The sequence below is a fragment of the Apostichopus japonicus genome, chromosome 1, assembly GCF_037975245.1.
Source record: "Apostichopus japonicus isolate 1M-3 chromosome 1, ASM3797524v1, whole genome shotgun sequence".
Lineage (NCBI taxonomy): Eukaryota > Metazoa > Echinodermata > Holothuroidea > Aspidochirotida > Stichopodidae > Apostichopus > Apostichopus japonicus.
The window spans coordinates 16863270-16889167 of NC_092561.1; the positions used below are offsets into that span (position 1 = coordinate 16863270).

General features: G+C 38.3%; 1 protein-coding gene across 2 annotated transcripts; it reads right to left on the bottom strand.

Moving 5' to 3' along the window:
* Nucleotides 1-1863: 1863 nt before the first annotated feature.
* On the bottom strand, nucleotides 1864-24377 carry LOC139969016 (BTB/POZ domain-containing protein 10-like). 2 transcript variants are annotated; one of them, XM_071973709.1, is made up of 10 exons: nucleotides 24247-24360; nucleotides 22274-22451; nucleotides 12884-13228; nucleotides 12008-12110; nucleotides 10822-10942; nucleotides 10234-10331; nucleotides 9195-9294; nucleotides 7410-7520; nucleotides 7094-7147; nucleotides 1864-6427 (listed from the first exon to the last, which is right to left on the bottom strand). In XM_071973709.1, the coding sequence occupies exons 2-10, from the start codon at nucleotides 22375-22377 to the stop codon at nucleotides 6201-6203; spliced, it is 1263 nt and encodes a 420-aa protein (XP_071829810.1). In that variant the 5' UTR covers nucleotides 22378-22451; nucleotides 24247-24360; the 3' UTR covers nucleotides 1864-6200. The 2 variants fall into 2 exon arrangements, with proteins under 2 accessions (XP_071829810.1, XP_071829817.1); XM_071973716.1 differs by lacking the exon at nucleotides 22274-22451 and having other exon boundaries at nucleotides 24247-24377.
* Nucleotides 24378-25898: the final 1521 nt, after the last annotated feature.

Consider the following 25898-nt stretch of genomic DNA (forward strand, 5'->3'; position numbering starts at 1 on the left):
TAAAGATTGACGTTTTGACGACATTATACCACTCCAGATTTAGCGTAGTGCAAGTTGGTAATTTCACGTTTTTGACAATTTGAAGAGTTGATGCATCTCGCCAAAACGTCAAATATTAGATTTTTTCAGATATTCGACATTTTGACGATTTAGAATATGTCATCGAAACGCCAATTTTCAACTTTTTATCATACTTAACTTATTATTTTATCATTCTTGTCGCGAGTTCCTGCTTGCACTTGAAGGAGGATCTAATACATACAACCTGACTAGTTGTTGTTTGTCGTAAATTCACATATCCCTTCTACGCTTCCGTACTAATCTCTTGCTTTCTGTACTGTCGATTCAGTGTGGCCATGCCGGGGAAATAGTGCATTACACTTACCCGAATCCACAGGTGTATGTATATATTGGACCCGGATCACTGCGATGTGCTTCGCGTGAATTGTAACATTAACGCGCGCGCGGGAGCTACTATATATGCCTTCAGCAATGTTGAGCGAGGGGTATGGGAATTTTTACAACCGCTTAAAATTCAGAGTCACAAGAGTGACAAGATATGGATTAACCACCCTTACCTCGTTAAAGGTTTGTTCACTCAGTATTTCAACTTCCACTTCAGTTCAATCCAAATAAAGATTGTCTGTTCGTCCGCGCAAAACTTGCAACTTTCTCTTACCTACATTGTAATTGAATCACCCTCGGTATGTGGAATACAATACAAAGAGCGCTCACAGTGTTTTTATCTCGTTGAGTATTTAACAGAAAGGGCGCGCAAACGCATCTTCAGTCCAATGAATGCATACTGCGCTGGTAACTGAAGGCGCCAAAAAATATTCGTAGGCACCAAATAAAACAAGATTAGTTAACACTGAATGATGTTGTGCATTGCATCGTCTGTATTTACCACAGAACATGCTAGATGGCAGAATTAACTGGTGACACAGGAAATTTTTATTTCTTAAATTATTCATTCATTCAAAACGTACTTCGCATTCCGATTAAGTTTTGAATCTGCACTGACACAAGAAACTAGATGGATTGTATTTATTTATTTATCTAGTTGTTTTTTTTTTCGTTTACACAATTTAGCACTCATGAGATCATGTATTTGGGCGAAGAATGACTTATTTTAAGAGCTGATGATTCTCATTTCCAACTACAGCTGAGGACCTGTTTAATTTAACAACATTTAACGTACAGTATACTTTTAGTCTTTCTGCCTTTTGAAGATCATTAACAGTAGTGTTTGCCAAAGGGACCTGGACATGATTGAGTGTGATGTGGGTTGGTGGGGGGGGGGGGGTTGGGGTAGTAGTTTGGTTGGAGACAAACCAATGTTTTTAACAGTGGCAGCCGACATATATTGACATCACTACCAATGGCGGCCCTAGTGTTGTTGGGTGTCTTGGTCCATGTAAAAGCCACCATATGATATGGATCGACTTTATCAAAGTTCATAATAGCCCCTGCCCTCTCCACTTCCTTCACACACAAGGAGTTGCTGTTTACCCACAATTCAAAGGAAATTGAGGGTTTATTGGATTTATCCAGCCAATGGAGGCAGACATCAAGGTAAAATAAAGCTGATATAGACTAGCATATCATGGCATTGTACTTGAACACACAGCCAGCTCTTGCTAACCATTTCCTCCACAAGGTACTAATTGCAACTTCTATGAAGTGCTCTAAGGTAAATGTTTCATCCATGAGGTACTCAAAGGTTACTGTATCATCAATGAGGGGCACTACTTTCTGAGAATGAAAACTAGCTTTTAGACATAAAACTCCTTTGGACAAACCTAAATACAAACTAATACTTCAATTATTTAAAAAGAAAACGAAACTAACCGTTAATATATATATGTTTTGAAAATCATCTTATTCATGTTTATTCATACTTTCATATCTCTCAATCTGTAAAATCTTACAAATCAATGCTTCATGCATGGCAAGGGTAAATTGAACAAATAATACAAAACATTGCAGTATAAAGCAGAAATTAGCAAAAGATAACAAACAAAGAATGTTATGGCAGAAATGACCATTTGTGTATCTACTGGAAACAACAGAACCTCACTGAAACAGTAAATGTCAGTATATATAAGACCACAGACCTAACCAGCACACAAAGGTGCAACCAAAGAACCTGGCAGTTTGACATTGGCCAGCAGACCATCCGGTGTGACTGTCACCAGCTGACGGTGTGACGGTCACCAGTCGATGGTGTGTTGGTCACCAGCTGACATTGTGGCGGTCACCAGCCCACTGTGTGGCGGTCACCAGCTGACAGTGTGGCGGTCACCTGCTGACAGTGTGGCGGTCACCAGATGTCGGTGTGACGGTCACCAGCTGATGGTGTGACGGTCACCAGTTGACAGTGTTGGTCACAGCCGACGGTATGAAGGTCACCAGCTGACTGTGTTGGTGACCAGCTGACAGTGTAGCGCTCACCAGCCCACAGTGTGATGGTCACCAGATGACGGTGTGGCGGTCACCAGCTCATGGTGTGGTGGTCACCAGATGGTGGTGTGACAGTCACCAGCTGACAGCGTGGCGGTCACCAGCCCACGGTGTGGGGGTCACTAGATAGTGTGGCGGTCACCAGCTGACTGTGTGACGGCAGCAACTTGATGAGGGTGCCACGGCTGCCAACTGACTGTCGACAGTTGTCAACTGACAGTATGACAGTTACAATACACAAAGCATTTTTTACTCTCACTAACCAAATAGTTTTGAATTTAATTTCAGCATTATACAACCAAAAATATGGTCATATATAACTGACCTGTAAAATTGCTTCTGATAAATTGTTTTTCATTCATCTCCTTCCTTCCCCTCTAATTACTCCAATGTTATGTAACCACTTCTACCACCAATTATCCCTGGGATACAAAAAAGGTCTTACAAGGAGTCCAGTTTCCAAATAGAGTACAGTCTATATGTCAACACACCCTTGGTAGTGGACCAAGCAGTAACATTTACAAAATGGAACAGAGAGAAATAGTACTGTGATGACTGATTTACATTTAAAATATAAAGCAATAAAATGAAATTAGTTATAATATCGTAACGTCTTAATTAATTGCCAAACAATCACAATAAATGAAGAAAGATGTTTACTGTCTGCCCTCTTAATTACAATATGACAATTTATTATGCTAATCACCCATGGTGCTCTTTGTGATGTAAATAAACCTAAAAGTTCCCTGGATGGATACTGAGTATAATTGCAAGACTTGACTTCTAAATTACACACCTCTAACCTCTAAAATGGCAATGCACTGGTTTAACAGCAAGTCCTATGGTAGTATAACAGAGCTATATCTAGCCTGACTGTTCTTAACACATAACAGAAGGTACTATGTATTCAGGTCCTGTGGTTGTATAAACAGAGCTGTGTCTAGCCTGTCTCTCCTTAACACATTATGGATGGTACTATGTATTCACTTTAAATGAAAAGAAACTACTCGTCTAACCATACAACAGGGATAAATAAGGACATCTTAAGATCACTTGATAAAGTGCCACACTTTGAGATCACTTGACATCACTGGATATCACTTGATACAATGTCACACTAATGGTTCCTGTTTCAGTCAAAATGTTTGCTGTTGTAAGTAACCAACTTAATTTTGAATTTTTCCGTTTCTCGATCATTTTGTAGTCAAACGTCTGTGAGGTTTAATGTGGAACAAAAGCCAAACAACCTTTTTGCTCACTTTTTAAGGCAAAATTCTAAAAGATTTAAATATCAGATGAATATATGTGAAGTGTAAGGTAACAAGGCAACTGCTCTCAAAACTTAGCCTCTTAAGGGATAATATTTCTGAAACAAAACAGATATCTAACTAGTACACAGACAGCAAGACACATTGCCAAACAATGATGTCTTTCAATAATTAATACATACATGTTATGTAAGAATATGAAACAATCATGTGTGATATGAAATACATGCTTTTTTTTATCAATAAATGAAATATCTCTACACCTAAATATGTCATTAAAGCTGACTTTTCAACAAACAAAAATCGTAGTAAAATGTGTATAAAATAGGTGGTTTCAACTGAACTTACCTTTAATGTAATGTTCCCACCCGTTAAATGTGATGATTAAAAACGCTCTCTGTATCAGAAGACTTGGGCTTTATAAATACTCTATACAAGGATAGAATCATAGTGTTCAGCATATAACTCAAGCAGTAACTATCTCTGACTCATGCTGATGCAAGTCATTGTTGTAACAGGTTATGACTTGACTCAACTGTATTAAGTAAAGTAACTTGTTACAACTCTACAGAATGGTTAATATTTCACAGATAAATGTCACAGCAAGAAGAGCACCTTATATGTGATGACTTGATCCCAAATATAAGTCAAGATAAATATTAACCAGTGAAGTAAGCAGTCATTAACCCTCCCCCTATCCCCCACCCCCCCCTCGAAATGATATATCATTGACATGACTCACGGAAATGTCAATTTTTTTATAATATTTCATAAGTCAATTTGATTGCAGCACAGATGTGTCCAAGCCAAATCTAATTTTGTCAAAATGCAAAATGCTGAACCAGATACTCAAAACCCTCTTCGATGTTAACAGCACTTGAGGAAAGAACACAGATCCAGAAACAATTAACCCATTCAAAGATATTTAATTGCTTAAATGATGTATTCAAATAGGCGTAGGAGGCAGGGGGGCTGGGGGGGAGGGCTACAGCCCCCCAACCAAACTTTTTTGTGAAAATTCAGGCAATATGCTGAGAATTTTTTGGGCACCTACTGAAAGAAGAATAATTTGCAATGTGTTTTTCAATGGTTAAACTTATATTATTATTATTATCACTATTATTGTAACAACTTCCCCAATAATGTTACCAATATGGAAGGGTTACACGGAAAATGATTGTATGTTATTGGCATGTGATGTAATAACCAATGATTGCCTATATCGTATGCACATTAACATGTTGTTTTGGTTATATTGGTTATATATTGGTTATATTGTTTTGGTTGTTTAGGTTATATTTTTCAGGCAAGTCGTTACAGCCCCCAAATCTAATTAGGCTCCTACGCCTATGTATATTCACTTTTTCTAATCATCAATCACTTTCACGTTTACCAAGAGCCAATATGTTACACCTCTTGTAAGATGGTAAACCCCAGTTTTCAGGTCCTTTGTCACTCTTAGAACAAGTGCAAGGGAAGTAAAGAGCATTAATCCTTTAGGACTAATGATAAGAAGAGTAAGATTCAGCCAGCCTATACTCAAACCAAACACAGCAATTCAGCACCAGTATAATGACCCTAACATGAGATCAAGACCAAACAAACACCAGCACTACTACTGGGGAAACTTGTCTTAACACCAGAACTACACCAGCAGTTGTGACATAAACTGGTCTCACTTAAACCATTAGCACTGATGTGAGATGGTCTTAACACCAGAACTACACCAGCAGTAGTGACATAAACTAGTCTTAAAACCAGACTTAAACCAACAGCACTGATGTGAAATGGTCTTAACACCAGAACTACACCAGCAGTAGTGACATAAACTGGTCTTAACACCAGACTTACACCATCATCACTGATGTGAGATGGTTTTAATACCAGAAGTACACCAGCAGTCATGAAATAAACTGGTCTTAAAACCAGACTTACACCATCATCACTGATGTGAGATGGTCTAGACACCAGAGCTACACCAGCAGTAGTGACATAAACTGGTCTTAACACCAGAACTACACCAGCAGTAGTGACATAAACTGGCATTAATAGCAGATTTAAACCAGCAGTACTGAATGAATCTTATTTTAACCATTCACAATATCACTAATCACTCAAAAGACTGCAAGAATATCCAGAAAGTGTGGTGGTCCTTACAAAAAACATTACCAATATGCTCAGCAATTGTTAAGTTGTTAATTTTTTTTTCCATTTAAAGATAAGAAAAAATACCAAGAGCTAGCTGCCTTATCACCTGAACATGTTCTTACCCGATCATCATCAGATATACAACATCATGCAGGCGTGATGACATCATTGAGACCGATCCCATAATGCATTGTTCATTCACTAAACAAACAAACACTGGTAATACCACACTCTGTATAGTAAGTCCTCTGAGTACTGTAAAGGCCACTGATTGGCTGGAGGCATATCGCTTCAATCTTACAGCTCTGGAAGAAGCAGCTTTCAGTTAGGATCTTCGTCTCCATAATTCAGCTCTTGCGGTTGCTGCATGAGGGCTATCCCTTCAGGCTGAGGGTTATTATCCGGGTTGACAGGGGGGTCGGAGGAGACAGATGCCAAGTTTGGGATGGAGCGGCTTCTGACGCACTGGAAATCAACATGTCTGCTCTTATTCTCCTCCTTCTCCCATGAGAGACGGATGAAAGGTCTCTGGACGTAGTTATAGATAACTGTTTAGAAACAAGGAGGAATATACTTTCTCAAATCATGTACATTTTCTTGGTGAGACTAGGCCTGTTGCTATCCTATTATGGTACGTCCATGGCAGACGTACTTAGACCTAGTCTAATTTGCATTTAAGGATCAAGGCTGAAGTTGTTTAGGATATAACTAACAGGGCTAACTGTCATCTAGTTGCATTTTTTAAGGCAAAAATAAATTCTTTTGTGGCATTGGTATAGATAATTATAATAATCTTCTTGTGCCATCCAAGCACCAAACTTGCCACCAGTAACTTAAAGTTAATATCCTGATTCAAATATTTGATGGGAAGGAACACAAAAAGCACACAATCACATACATTCTGTGCTAGAAACAGAACATCTAGAACATCTGTGGTGACCGAAACCCTTGACAGTTTCCATCAGAACTGACTTACTAATTCTACTTATTTAGATGACCCATTCTGTCCATTGAGCAGCAAGTGATGTTTTTGTCTTCCATATTCCTTTTAATGTTGATGAAACATCATATCCATTTCTATGATGTATTGAGAGCTAAGGACAGTACTGTGCAGTAATGACAATTAAGATTCAAATATGTCATTGTTTTCTGTCAACAACTCTTCATGTTACAATCAGTTAATTTTCATTACGAATAGTCATTGTGTGACCTACCCTCAGGTTTATTTCCTGGTCTGAGTTTAACTTTTTCCTTATACGTTGGATAACCTGCGAAGATGCACAAAAAATAAATTTGAGACAACAACAACAAAAAACAAATACAATAAAATACCAGATTGAGTAAAGAGAAGATAATATCAAGATAAAATACAAAGTTAACATAAAAGATTGCGAATACAAAGGAGAAAGAATAGAAGCGATTCATAGGATAGTTGGTAAAACCGCACAGCTAGAATGCTATGGGTGCCTTGGAGTTCCAACCCTGATAAACATCCCCAAGATGGCAGAATTAAAGGATTATTAAAACTACCTTCGATGCCAAGTCTGATCTTCTTCAAGCCTCTTTCTGTCAGTACTGATTTGGCCACTTCTCGATTTTCGATGTATCGGAAGAATCGATAGAGGAGGGTGCAGTATAACACTGAAATAAAACACAAATGTGAGACCTGGATAACAAACAGTCTTAAAGAAATAGAACACAAATGTGAGACCTGATTAACAAACAATCTTAAAGAAATAGAACACAAATGTGAGACCTGGATAACAAACACCATTAAAGAAATAGTGCACAAATGTGAGACCTGGATAACAAACAGTCTTAAAGAAATAGAACACAAATGTGAGACCTGGTAACAAACACTCTTAAAGAAATAGAACACAAATGTGAGACCTGGATAACAAACAGTCTTAAAGAATAGAACACAAATGTGAGACCTGGATAACAAACAGTCTTAAAGAAATAGAACACAAATTTGAGACCTGGATAACAAGCACCCTTAAAAAAATAAAACACAAATGTGAGACCTGGATAACAAACAGTCTTAAAGAATAGAACACAAATGTGAGACCTGGATAACAAACACTCTTAAAGAAACAGAACACAAATGTGAGACCTGAATAACAAACACTCTTAAAGAAATAGAACACAAATGTGAGACCTGGATAACAAACAGTCTTAAAGAAATAGAACACAAATGTGAGACCTGGATAGCAAACAGTCTTAAAGAAATAGAACACAAATTTGAGACCTGGATAACAAGCACCCTTAAAAAAATAAAACACAAATGTGAGACCTGGATAACAAACAGTCTTAAAGAAATAGAACACAAATGTGAGACCTGGATAACAAACACTCTTAAAGAAATAGAACACAAATGTGAGACCTGGATAACAAACAGTCTTAAAGAAATAGAATACATATGTGAGACCTGGATAACAAACACCATTAAAGAAATAGACCACATATGTGAGACCTGGATAGCAAACACCATTAAAGAAATAGAACACAAATATGAGACCTGGATAACAAACACTCTTAAAGAAATAAAACACAAATGTGAGACCTGGTTAACAAACACTCTTAAAGAAATAAAACACAAATGTGAGACCTGGATAACAAACAGTCTTAAAGAAATAGACCACATATGTGAGACCTGGATAGCAAACACCATTAAAGAAATAGAACACAAATATGAGACCTGGATAACAAACAGTCTTAAAGAAATAGACCACAAATGTGAGACCTGGATAACAAACACCCTTGAAGAATTGGTTCCAATACCAAGAACTTACCCTTGTTGCCTCAAGGTATTGTGGTAAATAAAACTACCCAGTCCAAACAGGTGCCCCTTGTTTAAAGCAATGCCCTTTCATAGATGCTCACCCTGTTACATAAATTTACCTTTATTGTCCTTGACTACCCAAACTCTAATGGCAGTTTATAGATAACACAAGCTACAAGTCATTCTGGCTGTACTAGTTAACACACAAACAGGTTTCTTATGATAATACTCATGTGTACAAGTGAACTGGTATTCCTCACAGGAAAATTCTGTAAACATAGTTTCATTAGTAACTAAGTTTCTTGTACCCTACACCCATCCTCTCCCATCCATAATATATACTCATTCTTTTATTGTAGCTGCTAGTTCCCCTGAATCCATATTACAAGGATGCCTATGAAAACCTGTAAACTAATAGAAGATAGATAAGCCTGATGTAATTAAACACTCTGCCAGTGGTTTTCTAGGGAATATAAATGTAATACATGGAAGGGGTAGCAGGTAAGGGGCAAAATGACCGAATGAATTATTACCTTGAGCATTCTCTTCTCCAGCAGCAGGTGGGTACTCTTCATCCCATTCGACTACATCCTCCTCCAATAATATCACGATGTGACACTCACGCTCGCCTCTCTGTGATATAAAAGAATAAATAATGTCAGGTACATTAAAATTAATAAGTTATTAATTACCTGGTCCAGGATGTATAGAACCGATTGTATTCTGGAGAATATTATTATCAGAATTGACAACACTGAACACAGATCATTCATGATCTGAAGATACCCTTCTCCCTCGTTTTTATCATCTCAAAAATAGCCAACGTTTTATTAAATACATGAGCCCCAAATATGGAATTCACTGCCGGATAACATTAAAAATAAAACCAGTCTTATCTCATTTAAAGGTCATCTAAAACGTTATCTAATTATAAAGTATTCAACTGACGACTAATTTGTCATAAATTTGTTATTTGCCTTTGTGCTATATTTTCTGCTTCTGTATAATTAAGTGTAATTGTCTATTGTTGATGTTTCCTTTTGTCTGTTTTCCCTGTATCTGTCTTTTGTTCCTAGGGGACCTTACATAAGCTAGTTATAGCTTCTTTGGATTCCCCTCAACCTATTTTATCATTTACATTCATCATTTCTTTAGTTTCAAGCTGCTTAAAGGTACATCTTATCCCACATTTCTGTATAACTATTCATACTTATTATGTTAAGCGACGACGGTTGAAATAAAGTTTTTTCAAATCAAATCAAATCAGATTCTTGGGCCTATTACACAGTCATCAAGAGTCCTCTGAGATTCCTAAAACACAAACAGCTAACTACCTTTTTGTATAAAGCATTACACTGTTCAATGGAATACATTACCACATTGGAACAAGATACTTGAAACTCACACCAACATTGTCTCTGTTTTTATCTGTGTATTTTTAGTTTAAGTGTGGATAGGTTATGTATTGGAATTTCACACAGAAGTGGTTCTATTTTGTCAGTCCAAATAGAAGAAAAAATTGAAAATTTAAATTAATTCCCCGGGCTAGACATTATCTACACTGTAACTCACCCTAGCACATGAAACCATTTCCGGAAGGATTAAGGCGTCCAGGAACTTCTCAAATTCTTCCCTGGCACCATCGTTGGATATTTCATGAAGAAAACTCCCTGAAATGAAGGATCAAAAAGAAATGAACAATCAAAACAAAATGAACGATCAATATTACCTCTGTACAGATATTACCTTTGTACCAATAGTACCAGTTTACCATTTCACTTAGAATTCTCACCCTTTCCTATTGACGATTATGCTGTGTTCTCAGGGACATACTTGAAAGGCTTGTAGGGAACATAAATGCTAACTTTGATAAATTCCTCTAGTTCCTTGTGCATATAGCTGTGCTCCACATACAAGCTTCGATTAAGAATCAATATTTTCTATCAATATCATTGCATAACTCTACTTGAAGAGATATCTGTACTAAAATGTTAAAGGGCAAACGTCAACACCACTTGAAATTCACAGAAACATGGAGCAAGTCTAATTTCATCACTTCACAGCTACAGTTTGAATGACACTTGTTGAGTACGATGATGAAGAAGGAGAACACTTTTATCAACTAACAGGCAGACTACATTTCAGGCTTTTCAAACTTACTGAGATTTTGACATCTTATGGATCTATCGTTGAATGGTATCAGTAGATAATCACAGGCTTCTCGGAGGTCGGAAACTTCCAAACTGGGTGGACAACGGATGATACCCTGCTTGTAGAATTCCTGTCAATTATAAAACATCATTTTGAGGCATCAAACACATAGTAAAATGAAAATAAGTTCACACATCAGCTACCAACATACAATGTCACTCAGATGTAGGTGTAATTATTATACTTACTGATCAACAGTACCATTGGCTCCATGTTTATCACCACTGAACTGAAGATTCTGATGTAACTCAGATACAATGTCACTCAGATGTAGGTGTAATTATTATACTTACTGATCAACAGTACTATTGGTTTCAAGTTGATCATCACTGAAGATTCTTATGTCACTTAGATGCAATGTCACTCAGATGTAGGTGTAATTATTATACTTACTGATCAACAGTACTATTGGCTCCATGTTTATCATCACTGAACTGAAGATTCTAATGTCACTCCGAAACAATGTTACTCAGATGTAGGTGTAAGTATTATACTTACTGATCAACAGTACTATTGGCTCCATGTTTATCATTACTGAACTGAAGATTCTAATGTCACACAGATGCAATGTCACTCAGATGCAGGCGTGATTATTATACTTACTGATCAGCAGTACCATTGGCTCCATGTTTATCATCACTGAACTGAAGATTCTGATTAAAATTATTCCATGGCAAATTAATTACACATTTTATGCCAACAAGATGTCTCAAAGAAGCGAAATGTGCTCAGGACGGTGGCTTCGAAATCCGTCTTTTTCTATCCCTTCTAAGTTTATTTGAGCTTCTAGAACATTTGGGTGCTATACTGGTAAAGTACAATCCCCATGCAAGTGACCACAGTAACTTCTCCCACCTTGTCAGGGTTGTTCAATGCCATTACAGTAATACCCTCTGAGAAACATGATCACTTATTCATCTGTATGTCATCAATATGACAGACATGTCTGAAACGTGTCTTTTAGTATATATGTTAAATATTATAATTTTTTTTTTAGCATTTGAAGATCCTGCTAGGATCGCAACGTCAGGCCAACTTACTTTTACACATTCTCTTGCACAGGCCCTCTAGTGGATAAGCAGTTTGCTAACAGTTTTATTTTATTTTGATATTAAATATTAATATAGCGACTTACCAGAACAGCTGAGAATATTTCTGATGTCACCCCCTCTGCTAGCGGGTATTCTCCTTTCTCGTTGGGTTTCGTCATCGATGATTCTACTCCGTTGGTGAACATTCTGACGACAAAATATGGAAGCAAAATGAATAAGATATCTGCTTCACAGAGAAGCCAGGTCAATACACTTTGAAAAGTACAAGGAAACAATGTAAATATTTATTATTTTTTATATTATTTACCAGTAGTAAATAAACTGTAATAATGCTATCACTTATGTGATCTAGTATCACACATAAATAAACTGTACGTACACTCTAACTGGGGCATGCTAAAACAGTACAGTTATATAAATTTGGAGAATGATACTTTTTGATGACAAACAAATTGTATGCATGCTCTCATTGGAGCATGGTAATTATACCTATCAATTTGAACCATGTTACTTCTGGTCTGAGAATTCACTACCTGGTGCAAACACTACTAATATGCCAGTTACAGTACAAAGAGTCCAGAGGAAAATGAAGGAATAAATATGAAGATGTTACATGTGTAAAAAATGAAAAAAAAAAACATCATCGTTGCATGTCTATGTCACATGCAAGTCACATCATTAAACTATTAACAGGTCAAATTAATTCAGAATCTGATAGCAAAATGCTAGATCTATGCAAAATGGGCATGGCTACAGACATGCAAAGATGTTGTTTTTTCATTTTCTACATAGGTAACATAGTAGGCTATTTTACTGTACAAGAGGCAACAAGCTTTCAAAACTGCAATGTACACAATAGTTTTATCCTAAATTATTTCCTGTTACGATGTAGTGATCAGAACTGGTAATTTCAAAGTTCCATCAATTTTATTTGGTAGGTGGATAATATTAAATCTCACCTTCCCAGCATAGTGTTTGGGTGTTGAGTGAACAGATTAGGGTCGACTATGAAACGAGTGTTATCTACGATTAAAGTGACCCTGTCTGGTAGTTTGCCCCGCATGTTGCGGCTCCTCCAACCTCCGCCCAACGGCTGCGATGCTGCCTCTACATCCTCCAGGGTGAGTCTTCTGTTTCTGACTGGAATACCAGAAGATGAAGATGGAGCGCTATGAGGTCTCACCAAAGACGTGGACTGAGGACCCTCACCGACTCCGGACGGATTCTTCAAGCAAGAATGTGTGGGAGAATTGCTTACGTCGTCACTCATGGCAGAACAAACCTTCACAGTAGGCTGTGAATTCCTGATGGGTGGAGGGGGGAAAAAAAGATGAATATATTTATCTAAACATTTAAGTATACAAAAATATTCAAAGATTTGAAAAAGAAACAAGGGCTTTGAAATTAAAGTTTTTCACACACAAACATTTTTTATTTTGGAGTATTCCTCTAATTAATCTCTACTGTAATTAAAAGTGACCTGGTGGCTGCAATCACATATTCATTATACCCTAATAGTGTAGTTAAAGTGTGCATCCTATGGCTAAATTAATGTTTTATTGAATTCCGACAGGATGTTGCCTACAATGAGATGGACAGTAACGAAACCACAAACCATCTCACACTCCTGTATATAAAACTCCATACTATACTATACTAGTTATACTATACTATACTGTACTGTACTGTACTGTACTGTACTGTACAGGGGCGGATCCAGGGGGGGGCCCGGGCCCCCCCCCTTTTTGAAAATCCTGATTTTTTTACCGATGCCCCATGCGTGATCAGTGGCGTAGCTACGGGGGGCCTGGGGGGCCGAGGCCCCCCATGAAATAGGCTGGCCCCCCACTGGGAATGGGGTAAAAAAATTTTTTGTAAAAAAATAAAAATAAGTGCGATTCACTTATATTTTTTGTTCAATAATTTGGGAAATAGAGTTACACAATTATCTCGTCTGCATCTGGCAGAATAAGAAAATACAATATCTGTAGTAATCATGAGAATGGTCACACAGCATGGCATGGCAATAGTCGATGCGACGATTGCGACCATATACCACGAACCTTGTTGTGCTGCGCGATATCGAAATGCGATGCTGAAAATATGTTCAGTGCTTCCACCTAGCGCAACAATCTATCAAAAGATTGGCTCCGTTTGTACTGAGCCGAGGTATCAGGTTTTCATATATTGCCTCGAGTCAAATGAATATATGCAGGCGCGGATCCAGGGGGGTCCAGGGGGTCCGGACCCCCCTGCTCTTGGCCAAAAAAAAAAGAGAGAAAAAAAAGAGAGAAAAAAAGAGAGAGAAAAAATATTTAAATTAAACGCCAATTTTAAACATGTAGGACGTCAGAAAAGCGGTTATCCTCACAAGTCATCCAGGTGTGTCTTTTCCGTCAAATGAACTATAGTGTGCACGCGTGCTACACGTGCCAAAAATGCCAAACGATCTCAATTTTCAGACCGAAAAGTTTCAAACTCGAGGTGGTGTTCGAATGTTTTGGGTGGTGAGGTTACAGAGCGGTAGGCTGCTAGGATGCGCTAACGAATTTTTCATGAGCAAACCCCTCACCCTTCCAGAATCCTGGACCTGGCCCTGCATCAAACAGTGGTGACGGAACGGGAGGGGATTGGGGGCTAAAGGCATGATTTTTGTATCATCTCAACTCATCTGATATGTAATACCATATTTCATAGATTGTTTTTTTCTCATCAATTGAGAAATTGCAGACATGAGATCCATATTTTCAGGCTAGGTACATGCTGCTTAGAATACTCGGGAAGTGCCGTTTCCGGCCATCTGGGGGGTTTGTAAAGCCAAAAATTTTCTTGTACGCTCCGCGCCAACCGATGATGGCGCTCCGCTTAGATAGTCTTACGTTCAGGCGCGGCTGGACCAGTCAGACCCCCCCCCTGTCACAAATCCTGCATCCGCCCCTGATATGTCATTGAATATTCCACAAAACAACTTTTTTATGCCCGCGAAACTGTCGAAACATGATTTTCACTACTGGTAGAGATATAAAATATTGGGAATTCTGAATTTCCTGCAAACATGCGGCTGTGCCTGTTCAATACTCACTACTGAATCGCCTTAAAAAATGATGAGTGGAAATAGTTTCTCCAGGACCGTATCGTATCGTGGGTATCGAGTGCGTCTGATATACGAACGTACGTAGTACGTACGTCTATGATGATATGCACTGTACTGTACTGATAAAAACATAGGTGAATTTCACTCCATGGCAGTGATCACTGAGCACATTCCGGTGTAAGAGTGAATTTCCAATCCATTGGAGTAAATCTTAACTCCTAATAGAGTTATATTCACTCATATTAGGAGTGAGGGTTAACTCCAATAGAGTTAAATTTCACTCTTAATTTGAAGTGCGCCGAGTGATCACTCCAATGGAATGAAATCCACTCATTTGTTTTTAGAGTGTTGCTAGATATATGAAGAAGAAATTTACATACCAATACATGTTATCGGTCATCGATTGGCACAAAAAGCCAGATTCTGATGATAGCTGCCTCAAGAAACCCAATAAATGGCCTAATTAGCACCGAGCCACCAATGTGGACCATTACCGAAACATCGATGCATGTTAGTCTTCCATCCCCTTCCTCTAATGATATTTTAGTCCACATGTGGGCATATCCTGCAAATCTACCGGTAGCCCACAGGGGTTTGAGTTGGGAGAAAGGCCTTGACAGCTTGAAACGACAAATGATGCCAACTTCCCTCAAGTTAAAAGTCTGGCTGAGTTGGCAAGGCCAGTCAGCATGAAAGAGAAAAAACTTTTTTTGCATTTCTGTCACCAAAGTTGCACATCTTTTTGGTTGCTATTTTGCCTCACAGGTGCCGTCTCCTGCGATCTGGGGGGTGCTGAAATCTCAAATTTTCTCTGTACGCTCCGCGCCAACCAAGGTGGCGCTCCGCTTAGATAGTAACCTCCGGCCCCCTTACAAAAAAGAACAGCCCCCCATGGCCCCCCACTCAAAAAATCCTAGCTACGCCACTGTGCGTGTAATTTTTTGTAAAATAAATTTGCAAAAAGAGCACAGAATCATTCTGATAAAGTGAAGGTGACAGGGGCACTCTGACTGCATCAATAGTCTCCATCTGGAAGGGGACATCCAAGATGAAATGGCCTGGAGTCGCCTGGTAAAAAGTAGTTTGCATCACCACCTACTCCCCAAAGACGTAAATCCCAGCTCATTGCTCGAAATTGCAAATATATGCCCGGCAAACCATGAATACAAGAATTATTGGAAATAAATTTTACTCCAAACTTTCATGAAAAGTAGCACCAGATTGCACCGAGGACCTCCATATTTTGTGAAATTTTCCAAAGGGGAGGGGGGCACCCACTTCCCCTTGGACCCCTCCCCCAGGACGACGATTAGGCATTTCCCATCTGGGCCCCCCTTCGGCGAAATCCTGGATCCGCCACTGCTGTACTATACTATACTGTACTGTCACTGTAAACCTCTTTTTTGTTTCTGACAATCATTTGAAGCTCAAACAAATATAGAAAAGTAAGCTACAGTAAGTTGGTAACTTCATATTTTCATTGGAATTTTTGGGTTGAGAATGCTGGATTCTTTCTATTTACCTGTAACCCTCTTTTTTGTTTCACAGATGTATGTGTGCATACTTCATGAAAACTAACAAATCCCTGAAGTTTGAAATGAATCATGGTCTTTAACTATTAACTGCACTTTAACAAAACCGAGGCAGTTTTCTCAGTTAAGTTGCATTGGTGATGCAACTCACCCTGCTGTTGCCAGATACAAAGTTTTAAGTTTGAAATTATTCCAAAAGAAAGGTTTTCCAAACAGAAAATGCTACCTGCATATGGATTTCACACACAGTTCAGGGTAGTATTGAAGCAGTATATACTACAATATCACAGAGCTTAAAACCTAAATGTACGACACTTCAGTTCTCCCTCAGAACAATATCGAAAGAGAGGGTCATGGGAAGCATATCGAAACATCACTTCATGGTACCAAAACTCAATGAAAGCTTCCGCCACCATCAAAAACTTTGAAAACTTTGTAAAAGCAGATCGTCAAACAAGGTAGTTTTAAATACTCAAATCTTTATTCTCATATTAAAGCTCTGCACATATCGTATGATGATACAGTTTAGTATATAGTGAGCTTCATAATTTATCTAATCCAAAACAGTCAGTTACAGTCAATCACAGCTGACCTTCAATGGAATTTTTTCCTTCAACAATTACATGTTGTGACGAGTATAGTCTGTCACACACAAAAGACTTATTGTTTTACAACAAGGTTAGGTCTCAAATTGATATGAAATGACAATATGATTAACAGAGTCATTTAGTACAATCACATCTGATTTGGTATTATCTCTTATCATGTTGGAAACTGCTCATGGGTGGCCACTTAGGTAATAAAATAAAATTCACACACTGCTTTTAGAGATCACTAGCATATAACTAGACCTGTGCTTATGTTACAATAATATCAAGTATATAAGAGTTAATTCATTACTTAGTGAAATAAATATTGCCTTAGATACGTATGTATTAATTGTATGTATTTTAGATCGTCCTGCAAGCAGGAACTTGCGAAGAAGCCTTCATTGGCTTATTAAAGCCGCAAGCTGACCAAAGTCAGTCTCTTAGATTCATATTTTACATCCATGATTATGAGTTGTCAATTGTCAACAATTAACTCTGTAACTGGATGACATACATTAATCTTGGAGTGACTCGAACTCGAGACCTTATGATTGATATGTACTGCACTAGACTACAACACTGGTCATGACACACATGGCTTTCAAGTTTGACCTTTTAAGCAATGTATCTGAGTATCTGTGATACTGTGCAAGAAGTTCCTGTATGTACCGTGTACGTACTGTACAGTAGGCCTACTGCAGTTAGGTTTCAAAACGTATATGATCTAATTGCATTTATGTAGTGTACAGTACTACAAATGTCCACATAGCTTGTTGCAATCAAACATCAGAGGGAAACAAGAGGTTACAATGTGATTGTTCAGAGGTTTATAATTAAATTAGTAACTGATAACAGTGGGACATTTTAACCTTAGACTTCAGCTACAAATTAAAATTCAATTTTTACAGTAGATGTCATTTTGAGTCCAAGTTTTGACAGGCTGTACCAAAAGTTAACTAGATGCAAATAATACCAAACATACTAACTGCTCCCTTTAAATAATCCTGAATGCTAATTGACCTATGAGCAATCTGTGTAACAGTGTATTAAACATACAGAAAAGTCTGTAAGAGATACATCATGCAACAGCAACATTGATCACAATTGACACAACATTGAAATACTCACCTTTAACAATATCCATGAAGCACAAATAAAATAGTGCTGAAATACACTTTGCGTAGGATTCAGGTAATAAATTAGGAACCGGGTAGTATCGCGTCGGGCGGGTACCCGGATAACCCGTGCAAGCACTACTATGTACAGTGAGTACTCACCATACATAGAATAGTGAGTATCCATCATGTAAGCAGTGAGTACTGACCATACATAGAATAGTGAGTGTCCATCATGTATCTACACCTAATGTACAGTGAGTACTCACCATACATAGAATAGTGAGTATCCATCATGTATCTACACCTAAAGTACAGTGAGTACTCACCATGGCATACATAGAATAGTGAGTATCCATCATGTATCTACACCTTAAGTACAGTGAGTACTCACCATACAATAGTAAATATCCATCATGTATCTACACCTAAAGTACAGTGAGTACTCACAATACATGGAATAGTGAGTATCTATCTTTGTATCTACACCTAATGTACAGTGAGTACTCACCATACATAGAATAGTGAGTATCAATCATGTATCTACACCTAAAGTACAGTGAGTACTCACCATACATAGAATAGTGAGTATCCATCATGTATCTACACCTAAAGTACAGTGAGTACTCAGCAGTACAACATTTATCAAGTCACCACTCAATGAGAACTTACCATGCAGTACAGTGATACAGTATCAATGTATACTCACTTTTCATGCAGTGAAGTTTGCTAAGTACTAATCATATGTACCATACAAGTACTAGTGCTAAATGACTACATACAATGAAATGGGTGCTCTGTAAAGTGCACTAGTGTAACAAAAGTGGTGAACACTGCAAAACTCTCATTTGTGTGACTTTGTGGCCAAAATGAGAAATTTAAAGGGTGTGAAGACTCAAAAAGGAACGTCTAATGCCAATAATCTGACCTAGTTTCTAATGAGGTGTAACAGAAGTGTTAGACACCACCATCGATCCCAGAAAATGCACATACAGCTTGCTACGGGGGTAATTAGTAGGGCTGTGTCATTCCGGTTAATTCACTAACCGGTTAACCGTTTCTATTAACCGAACGGTTAACGTTTAAACGTAACCCGTGTTGTTGCCTCAAAATAAGAGCCGAAAATCACGAGTTATATAGCTCAGATTATAATTCCGAAAGAGCGCCACCACTTTTGATGCGGAAGTACATTCTCAAAATAGCGCTGCAAGTATCGTTTTTTTGTAACGCGTATGTCAAGAATTTGGTTGTATTTGCTTAGTTTTGACGATCGTTGCATTGAAAAAGACGAATCGCACGTTTTCATGAAGTTTTAAACAGATTTTTGTTTCTCTTTCAGTTCATCGGTAACTGTTACAGAGATATTTGAAGCAAATATTTCTTCGTTAATTGCGGAGCCCATACTGTAATAGCGCAGGCATTGTATGGCTGTTATAAGCCTAATATTACTAGGCCTACTTAATATTGGCATTGTGTATTGAAGTTCGCGATCATATGGAGTGTTAGACTACAAGGCTTTCACCAGCTAGGCCAAGGTTAGGAAAGTCGGTTGTTAGGAAGCGATTACTACAGAAGTGTACAGTAGTAGGGCTAGGCCTACGCAATTACAAGTACAACAATGGGTCACAGATATATTGAATTTGTGCATTGTGGCGGGGTAGGCAGAGGGTAGGGGGGAAGTGTGGAAAACATTGTAAAATTTCCCGCGAACACCCTGTCGATTTCCCGCCGGAGTTCGCGCAGCAAACACAATTAGCACGCGTAGCATAATGGCGTGGGGTAGTCCCCCGGTGGGGTCATGTGGTGGAACCCCTTGTAGGAGTCCAGGGGTAAACGCCCCAGAAAATTTGGCGCGTCTGGCGATAAAATATTCGCAGCTGTGGATGCAAAATACTGACAACTTTTTTTAATTTAAATTGTCACGAAACTGATGAAAATTTTGAAATGACAAGTTAGAGTAGCCATATTTTTTTTATAAAATGAAAAGAGGTCTATCTGTCTTACAATCATTAAAAAGTTTAACTTAAAAAAACATGCGATTTTATGAAACAACGTTCGGCAAAGCCCCATTCCTAGACTGCCTAACAATAGCTTGCACTATACTACAACTACTGTACGGTAGGCTATACATTTTCCAAGGTACCTTGCCAAACAACTGTGAGCTCATCCCCTGTCTAACACCTGTTGTTAACAATTTTTTGGCATGTTGCCAAGGAACGTTTCATGGTCTAGAATTAATAAGGTCAGTCAGTAAAGGTTCGGTTAAGTTATGAGACTTATTATCTTAGACGTTTAAGAAAAGTAGGTAAAATACTCCCCGTAACAGCTAGGTAAGTAAAACAGGCAACTGACTCCTCCGCATGAACAAGACAATCTATTCCACGTGATACATGAAAGTAAACCTTGTAATCACATGTTTAAGGCCACTTGGCATGATTAACTAAATGCTTAATATTGTTTCCATGTTCTTGTAGAAAACGTAAACTTCGCAATATACAATTAGTTGTGTTTTTGTAGTTACGTGAGATCCGTAACCGACGAGGTGGTTAGGCTATTTGCTATACACTAAACTATGGTAGGATATTATTTTCTCCGTAATTTTGGAAATTCTAGAATATACTTTTTCACCGCTTAACACCAGATGTGTTCTTACGTTTTATTCATAATTGGGTGTACTAGAGCCTTGTTTACATGACATTAGTTGCATTTAGCACGATATGCCAGTTTCGCATGAATTTTTCGAAAGTTTTTTGCTCGATCTTTCGTAAAATTTGAAAGGTGTACCAACTTACTTTTCGTACACAATTGGTTATTTCTCTACTGATTTTCAGGTTTTTTTTTTACAGTCAAGTGTATACGTTGTGCATTGAATATAAACTTATCGCGAATGCAAGAAAACGATGCGGGGATTTCCAGCAGACAAATGTTTTCTTTGTGGGATTACTGAGTCTGTTGAATGGAATCCCGCACCTTAGAGGGAACACTGAACTGAAATTACATCATAATAAAGAAAACGTTTACTGCTTAAATACAATATAAATTTGAAAGGATTAGACGCAGACTCGCCACGTTGTCGAACGGGGTAACAATAGGGGTTTATCCGGCCGTTCAGTCGGTTAACTGGTTAACCGTTACAGCCCTAGTAATTAGACACTAATGTACAGTCAGTACACACAGCTGCGGTCAATACCCACAGCACAGTGTACAAACAATACAGCTATGGACATCTTAAGTCCAGGTAAAGATAACAAAGTACAGGTTTCATTACTGTCTGCATTTTGTAGTGACACGAACAAAACGTCACTTGCAAGCAACAGAAAGTTAACTTTTTCAGATGGCCGCACGCAGTTTGGGGCGTGTCTTCAATGCCTTTAAACAAAACTGTTTGCCACCATCTTAGAAAGAATGGTGACAGGGATACTACTGTAAGTTCCTAATGATTTTGCTTGGATCTTCTGGCATGTTCGACGTTTCTCCACAAATTTTGGAATTAGTTTTGTATGAATCTATCCCACTAATACCTAAGAACCAAATTGTTGGTTCTCAAATTATGTTTAAGAAAGTATTCTTGAACACTAAATCACTGATGTGATTGATACTACCAATTCATATTGCATGCTTGACTAAGCTTTAGTAAACACCAAGTTTTCTCAATCCTGCTACATGTTAATGAGTCTTCACAAATCGTACATGGTTTCTACATTGTAATGTACAGTAGCCTACAGTTGATGTGACACAGCTAAGGTAACATGTTGCTAATGAGAAAACTCATTAACAACAATGTTACACAAATCATTTATAGTTTCCACATTGTAATGAACAGTAGCCTACAGTGTATGTGACACAGCTAAAGTAACATGTTAGTCTTCAGTCTTCACAAATAATATAGTTTCCACATGTATAGTAGCCTACAATGTATGTGACACAGCTTAAGTAACATTGTGTTCCTATTTTACTCAATGCTGTCCTTCTTTTCTTTTCCTTTTTTCTTTAATTGCAATCTACTATGAAACACTACCTTCTCACGGCTGATCTCCTTGTTTTGGGCTCAGTCTCTTGTCCTGAGCTGCTTTTGGTGGGAGTAGAATGACGTCGAAGGCACGATCGGTTGTCCGCTGCCATGCACAAAGACGTACCGACACATTTGATCCAATCACATGTGAATCAAGTCTTGTAAGGTGAGAGATTCTACAACACTAGAAAACACAACGAACAGAGCGTGCAAAACAGGAGAAGGATAAACAGAAACATGCTAGAAAAGAAATATGATGTTACAGTGAAAAAGGAGTGATATCAATAATGAAGGAAGACAACAATCAACTTGCATACATGTATACTGTCTAGAGCAGTGATCCACAAACTTTAATGCTACTGATCTAAGAGCTTCCATGAGAACTGAGTTAGAACTCAGACTCCCATCCCTCAGAATTGATGTTCAGACTACCCGAGTGAGGACTAATAGTTGTCACCAGGAAGGTCTAAAAGGATGTTAAAATTTTCCTACATCTAGAAAAGTCCTACAACCCATCAACATGTTTTTGTGGGTCCATGTTGGCTCATGCCCCAAAGTTTGCCGATCAATGCTCCAGAGTTTACATCACATCATGAGACAACAGTCTGAAGCTGAGACTTATGTGTATACACCAAGTGGATACACAACCTGTATCAACTATTGCCTGTGTTCATAATGTCATGTGTTGTGTTCATGTAGAAGAGAAATGCTTATATACTACCTGCAAGTACATGCAATGTTCATGAGTACAATGCTATACAAGGTGGTACAAAGGGTGCAACATGTACTGTCAAAAGAAAGCTCACAGAGCCACTTATCACTCCTTTATCGACAATGCTTGGTTACCCAAAATGATTGCACTTCCAGATTGATGGAACACTCCTTACAGTAAAATGCCAGTACTTTGCACAAAGAATTATTTCAGGTACTTTAAAGTGTTACATTAATGTACATGTATGATCCCCATCCTTTCCCTATTCTCTCCACCTTTTCCTCATCACTGGGAATAATTTTTCTGGTATTGCATCGACTAATGCTATGCAAAATGGACAAATCGCTACACAAGTGGGAATATGTATTTAACAGATTATGCACAGTGAAGCACACTGTTTTCAGTAATTTATGTGAAATAAAATTCATAAACCTGTAAACTGCTACACAAAATATATAAACACTTCAATAATTTACTGCATCATTATTAGTTCAACATGATACATGGTAATAATACCATTTCAAACAGGTGAGGTACTCCAGTTCAGTTGCACTGATGTTTGTGCTTTATCATCAAGTTTCAAGTTAACCTATTTTTTAAGCATGCTGTATTTTCTAGAACAGAGGCCTACATTCAAAATTTGGGGGAAACTAGGTATAATGAAACCTTACTTGAGTAAATCATCCAACAGGTCTGCAAGAATGTTTTCAATGCTAGCCAGTGCCTTCACATGAATATGTATCACTGAACGTGTGCTGAATTTGCTACTTCCTTCATTGTCACTTGATTGGACATTAACTTAAAAGTTTGAAGACTGCAGATTGATACAATGATAGTGATACTGTGGTCTGTACTAACTTAACTAGGCTACTAATGTACAGAAAGCGTTGTGTTTAAACTGTAAATGTAATATAGCCTAGTCTAGGCTTCAGTTAGGCCTAGGTTTTTGTCATAACATAATTAGTTTAGTGTATTTCCCAAAGTCTAGATTTCAGTGTCGTGATTTACTTCACGTAACAATCGATCACGTATGATACACAGGCTAGAATCGAGCCTAGCCTTCCGCAGACGATGCTAGGCCTATGTCTAAAAAGCTAGGCTACCGTTACGGCGTTAGGCTACTGCGAGTTATGTTAACTGTAGTGGTCAATGGTAGTTTCTCTTCTACCCAGTCTAACTGATCGCGTAACCAACTCGTTTCGCGAACAGTGAGTAAATTTATGGAGGCTTGCATATAATAACTGGAATTTAACCGTACGGTACTCACCTTGTTCTGTTTCATTAACAAGCGGAAATGATAAGACTAACACACTAACATATATGTCTCAATATTTTGGCTTTGGAGGTAAGTGATGATGTCATCGACATGGTAAGGTTCTGGCAATTTTAGCATTTTTGATAGGGTTATGGGTGGTCACCGCATGTTAGTGAATTCGAAATGAAAACCGGTGTGAAGTTAGATACTTATTCCCCGTTCCTCGTTCGATATTCGCAAATGAGTAACTGAGCTACCTATTCAGTTACGTATTCGACAATGGTACAAAAGCTTCTTACAAGATGTTTAACATTTGGTCGTGGAAAGAGGTTTTATCAATGGCCCATGGTCATATGAACTCTAACGACTATGTGGAAGGGTACCATAATGCATCTTGCCCGGTCCAAATAGTTCTTGACCAACTAAAATGACCACTACTTCATGAGTTCTTAAATTAATGTAACTGGACCAGAAAAAAATCACTTTAGGCCCTAATCAAGACTAGCACGCCTTGGACCACCTTACCAATGGGTCATATGAATTCTTAACACATTGTAGAAGGATACCATAATGCGTCTTGCCCGGTCCAAAGCGTGCTTGACAAATTAAACTGACCATTAAATCAACATTTTTTTAAATAAATGTAACGGGAACTGAAATAAAAACATTTGGGCCCTAATCAAAACCAGCACGCCTTGGACCGCCCAACCAATGGGTCATGGGAAGTCTAAGGACCTTATAGAAGGGTAAAATAATGCGTCTTGCCCGGTCCAAAGAGTGCTTGACCAATTTAAATGACCACTAAATCATTACTTCTTTAATGAGTGTAACGGGACCACGAAAGAGCTTTGGGCCCTAATCCATGCAGCACGCTTTGGACCACCTAACCAATGGATAATATTAACTCTAAGGACATTGTAGAAGAGTACCATAATGCGTCTTGCCCGGTCCAAAGAGTGCTTGACCAATTAAACTGACCATTAAATCATTACTTCTTAAATGAGTGTAACGGGATCACGAAAAAGCTTTGGGCCCTAATCCATGCAGCACGCTTTGGACCACCTAACCAATTGGTAACATTAACTCTTAGGACATTGTAGAAGAGTACCATAATGCGTCTTGCCCGGTCCAAAGCGTGCTTGACCAATTTAAATGACCACTAAATCATTACTTCTTCAATGAGTGAAACGGGACCACGAAAAAGCTTTGGGCCCTAATCCATGCAGCACGCCTTGGACCACCTAACCAATGGGTAACATTAACTCTAAGGACATTGTAGAAGAGTACCATAATGCGTCTTGCCCGGTCCAAAGCGTGCTTGACCAATTAAACTGACCATTAAATAATTACTTCATCATGTAGTGTAACCGGACCACGAAAAGCTTTGGGCCCTAATCCATGCAGCACGCTTTGGACCACCAAACCGATGGTTAACATGAACTCTAAGGACATTGTAGAAGGGTACCATAATGCGTTTTGCCCGGTCCAAAGCGTGCTTGACCAATTTAAATGACCACTAAATCATTACTTCTTTAATGAGTGTAACGGGACCACGAAAAGCTTTGGGCCCTAATCCATGCAGCACGCTTTGGACCACCTAACCAATGGGTAATATTAACTCTAAGGACATTGTAGAAGAGTACCATAATGCGTCTTGCCCGGTC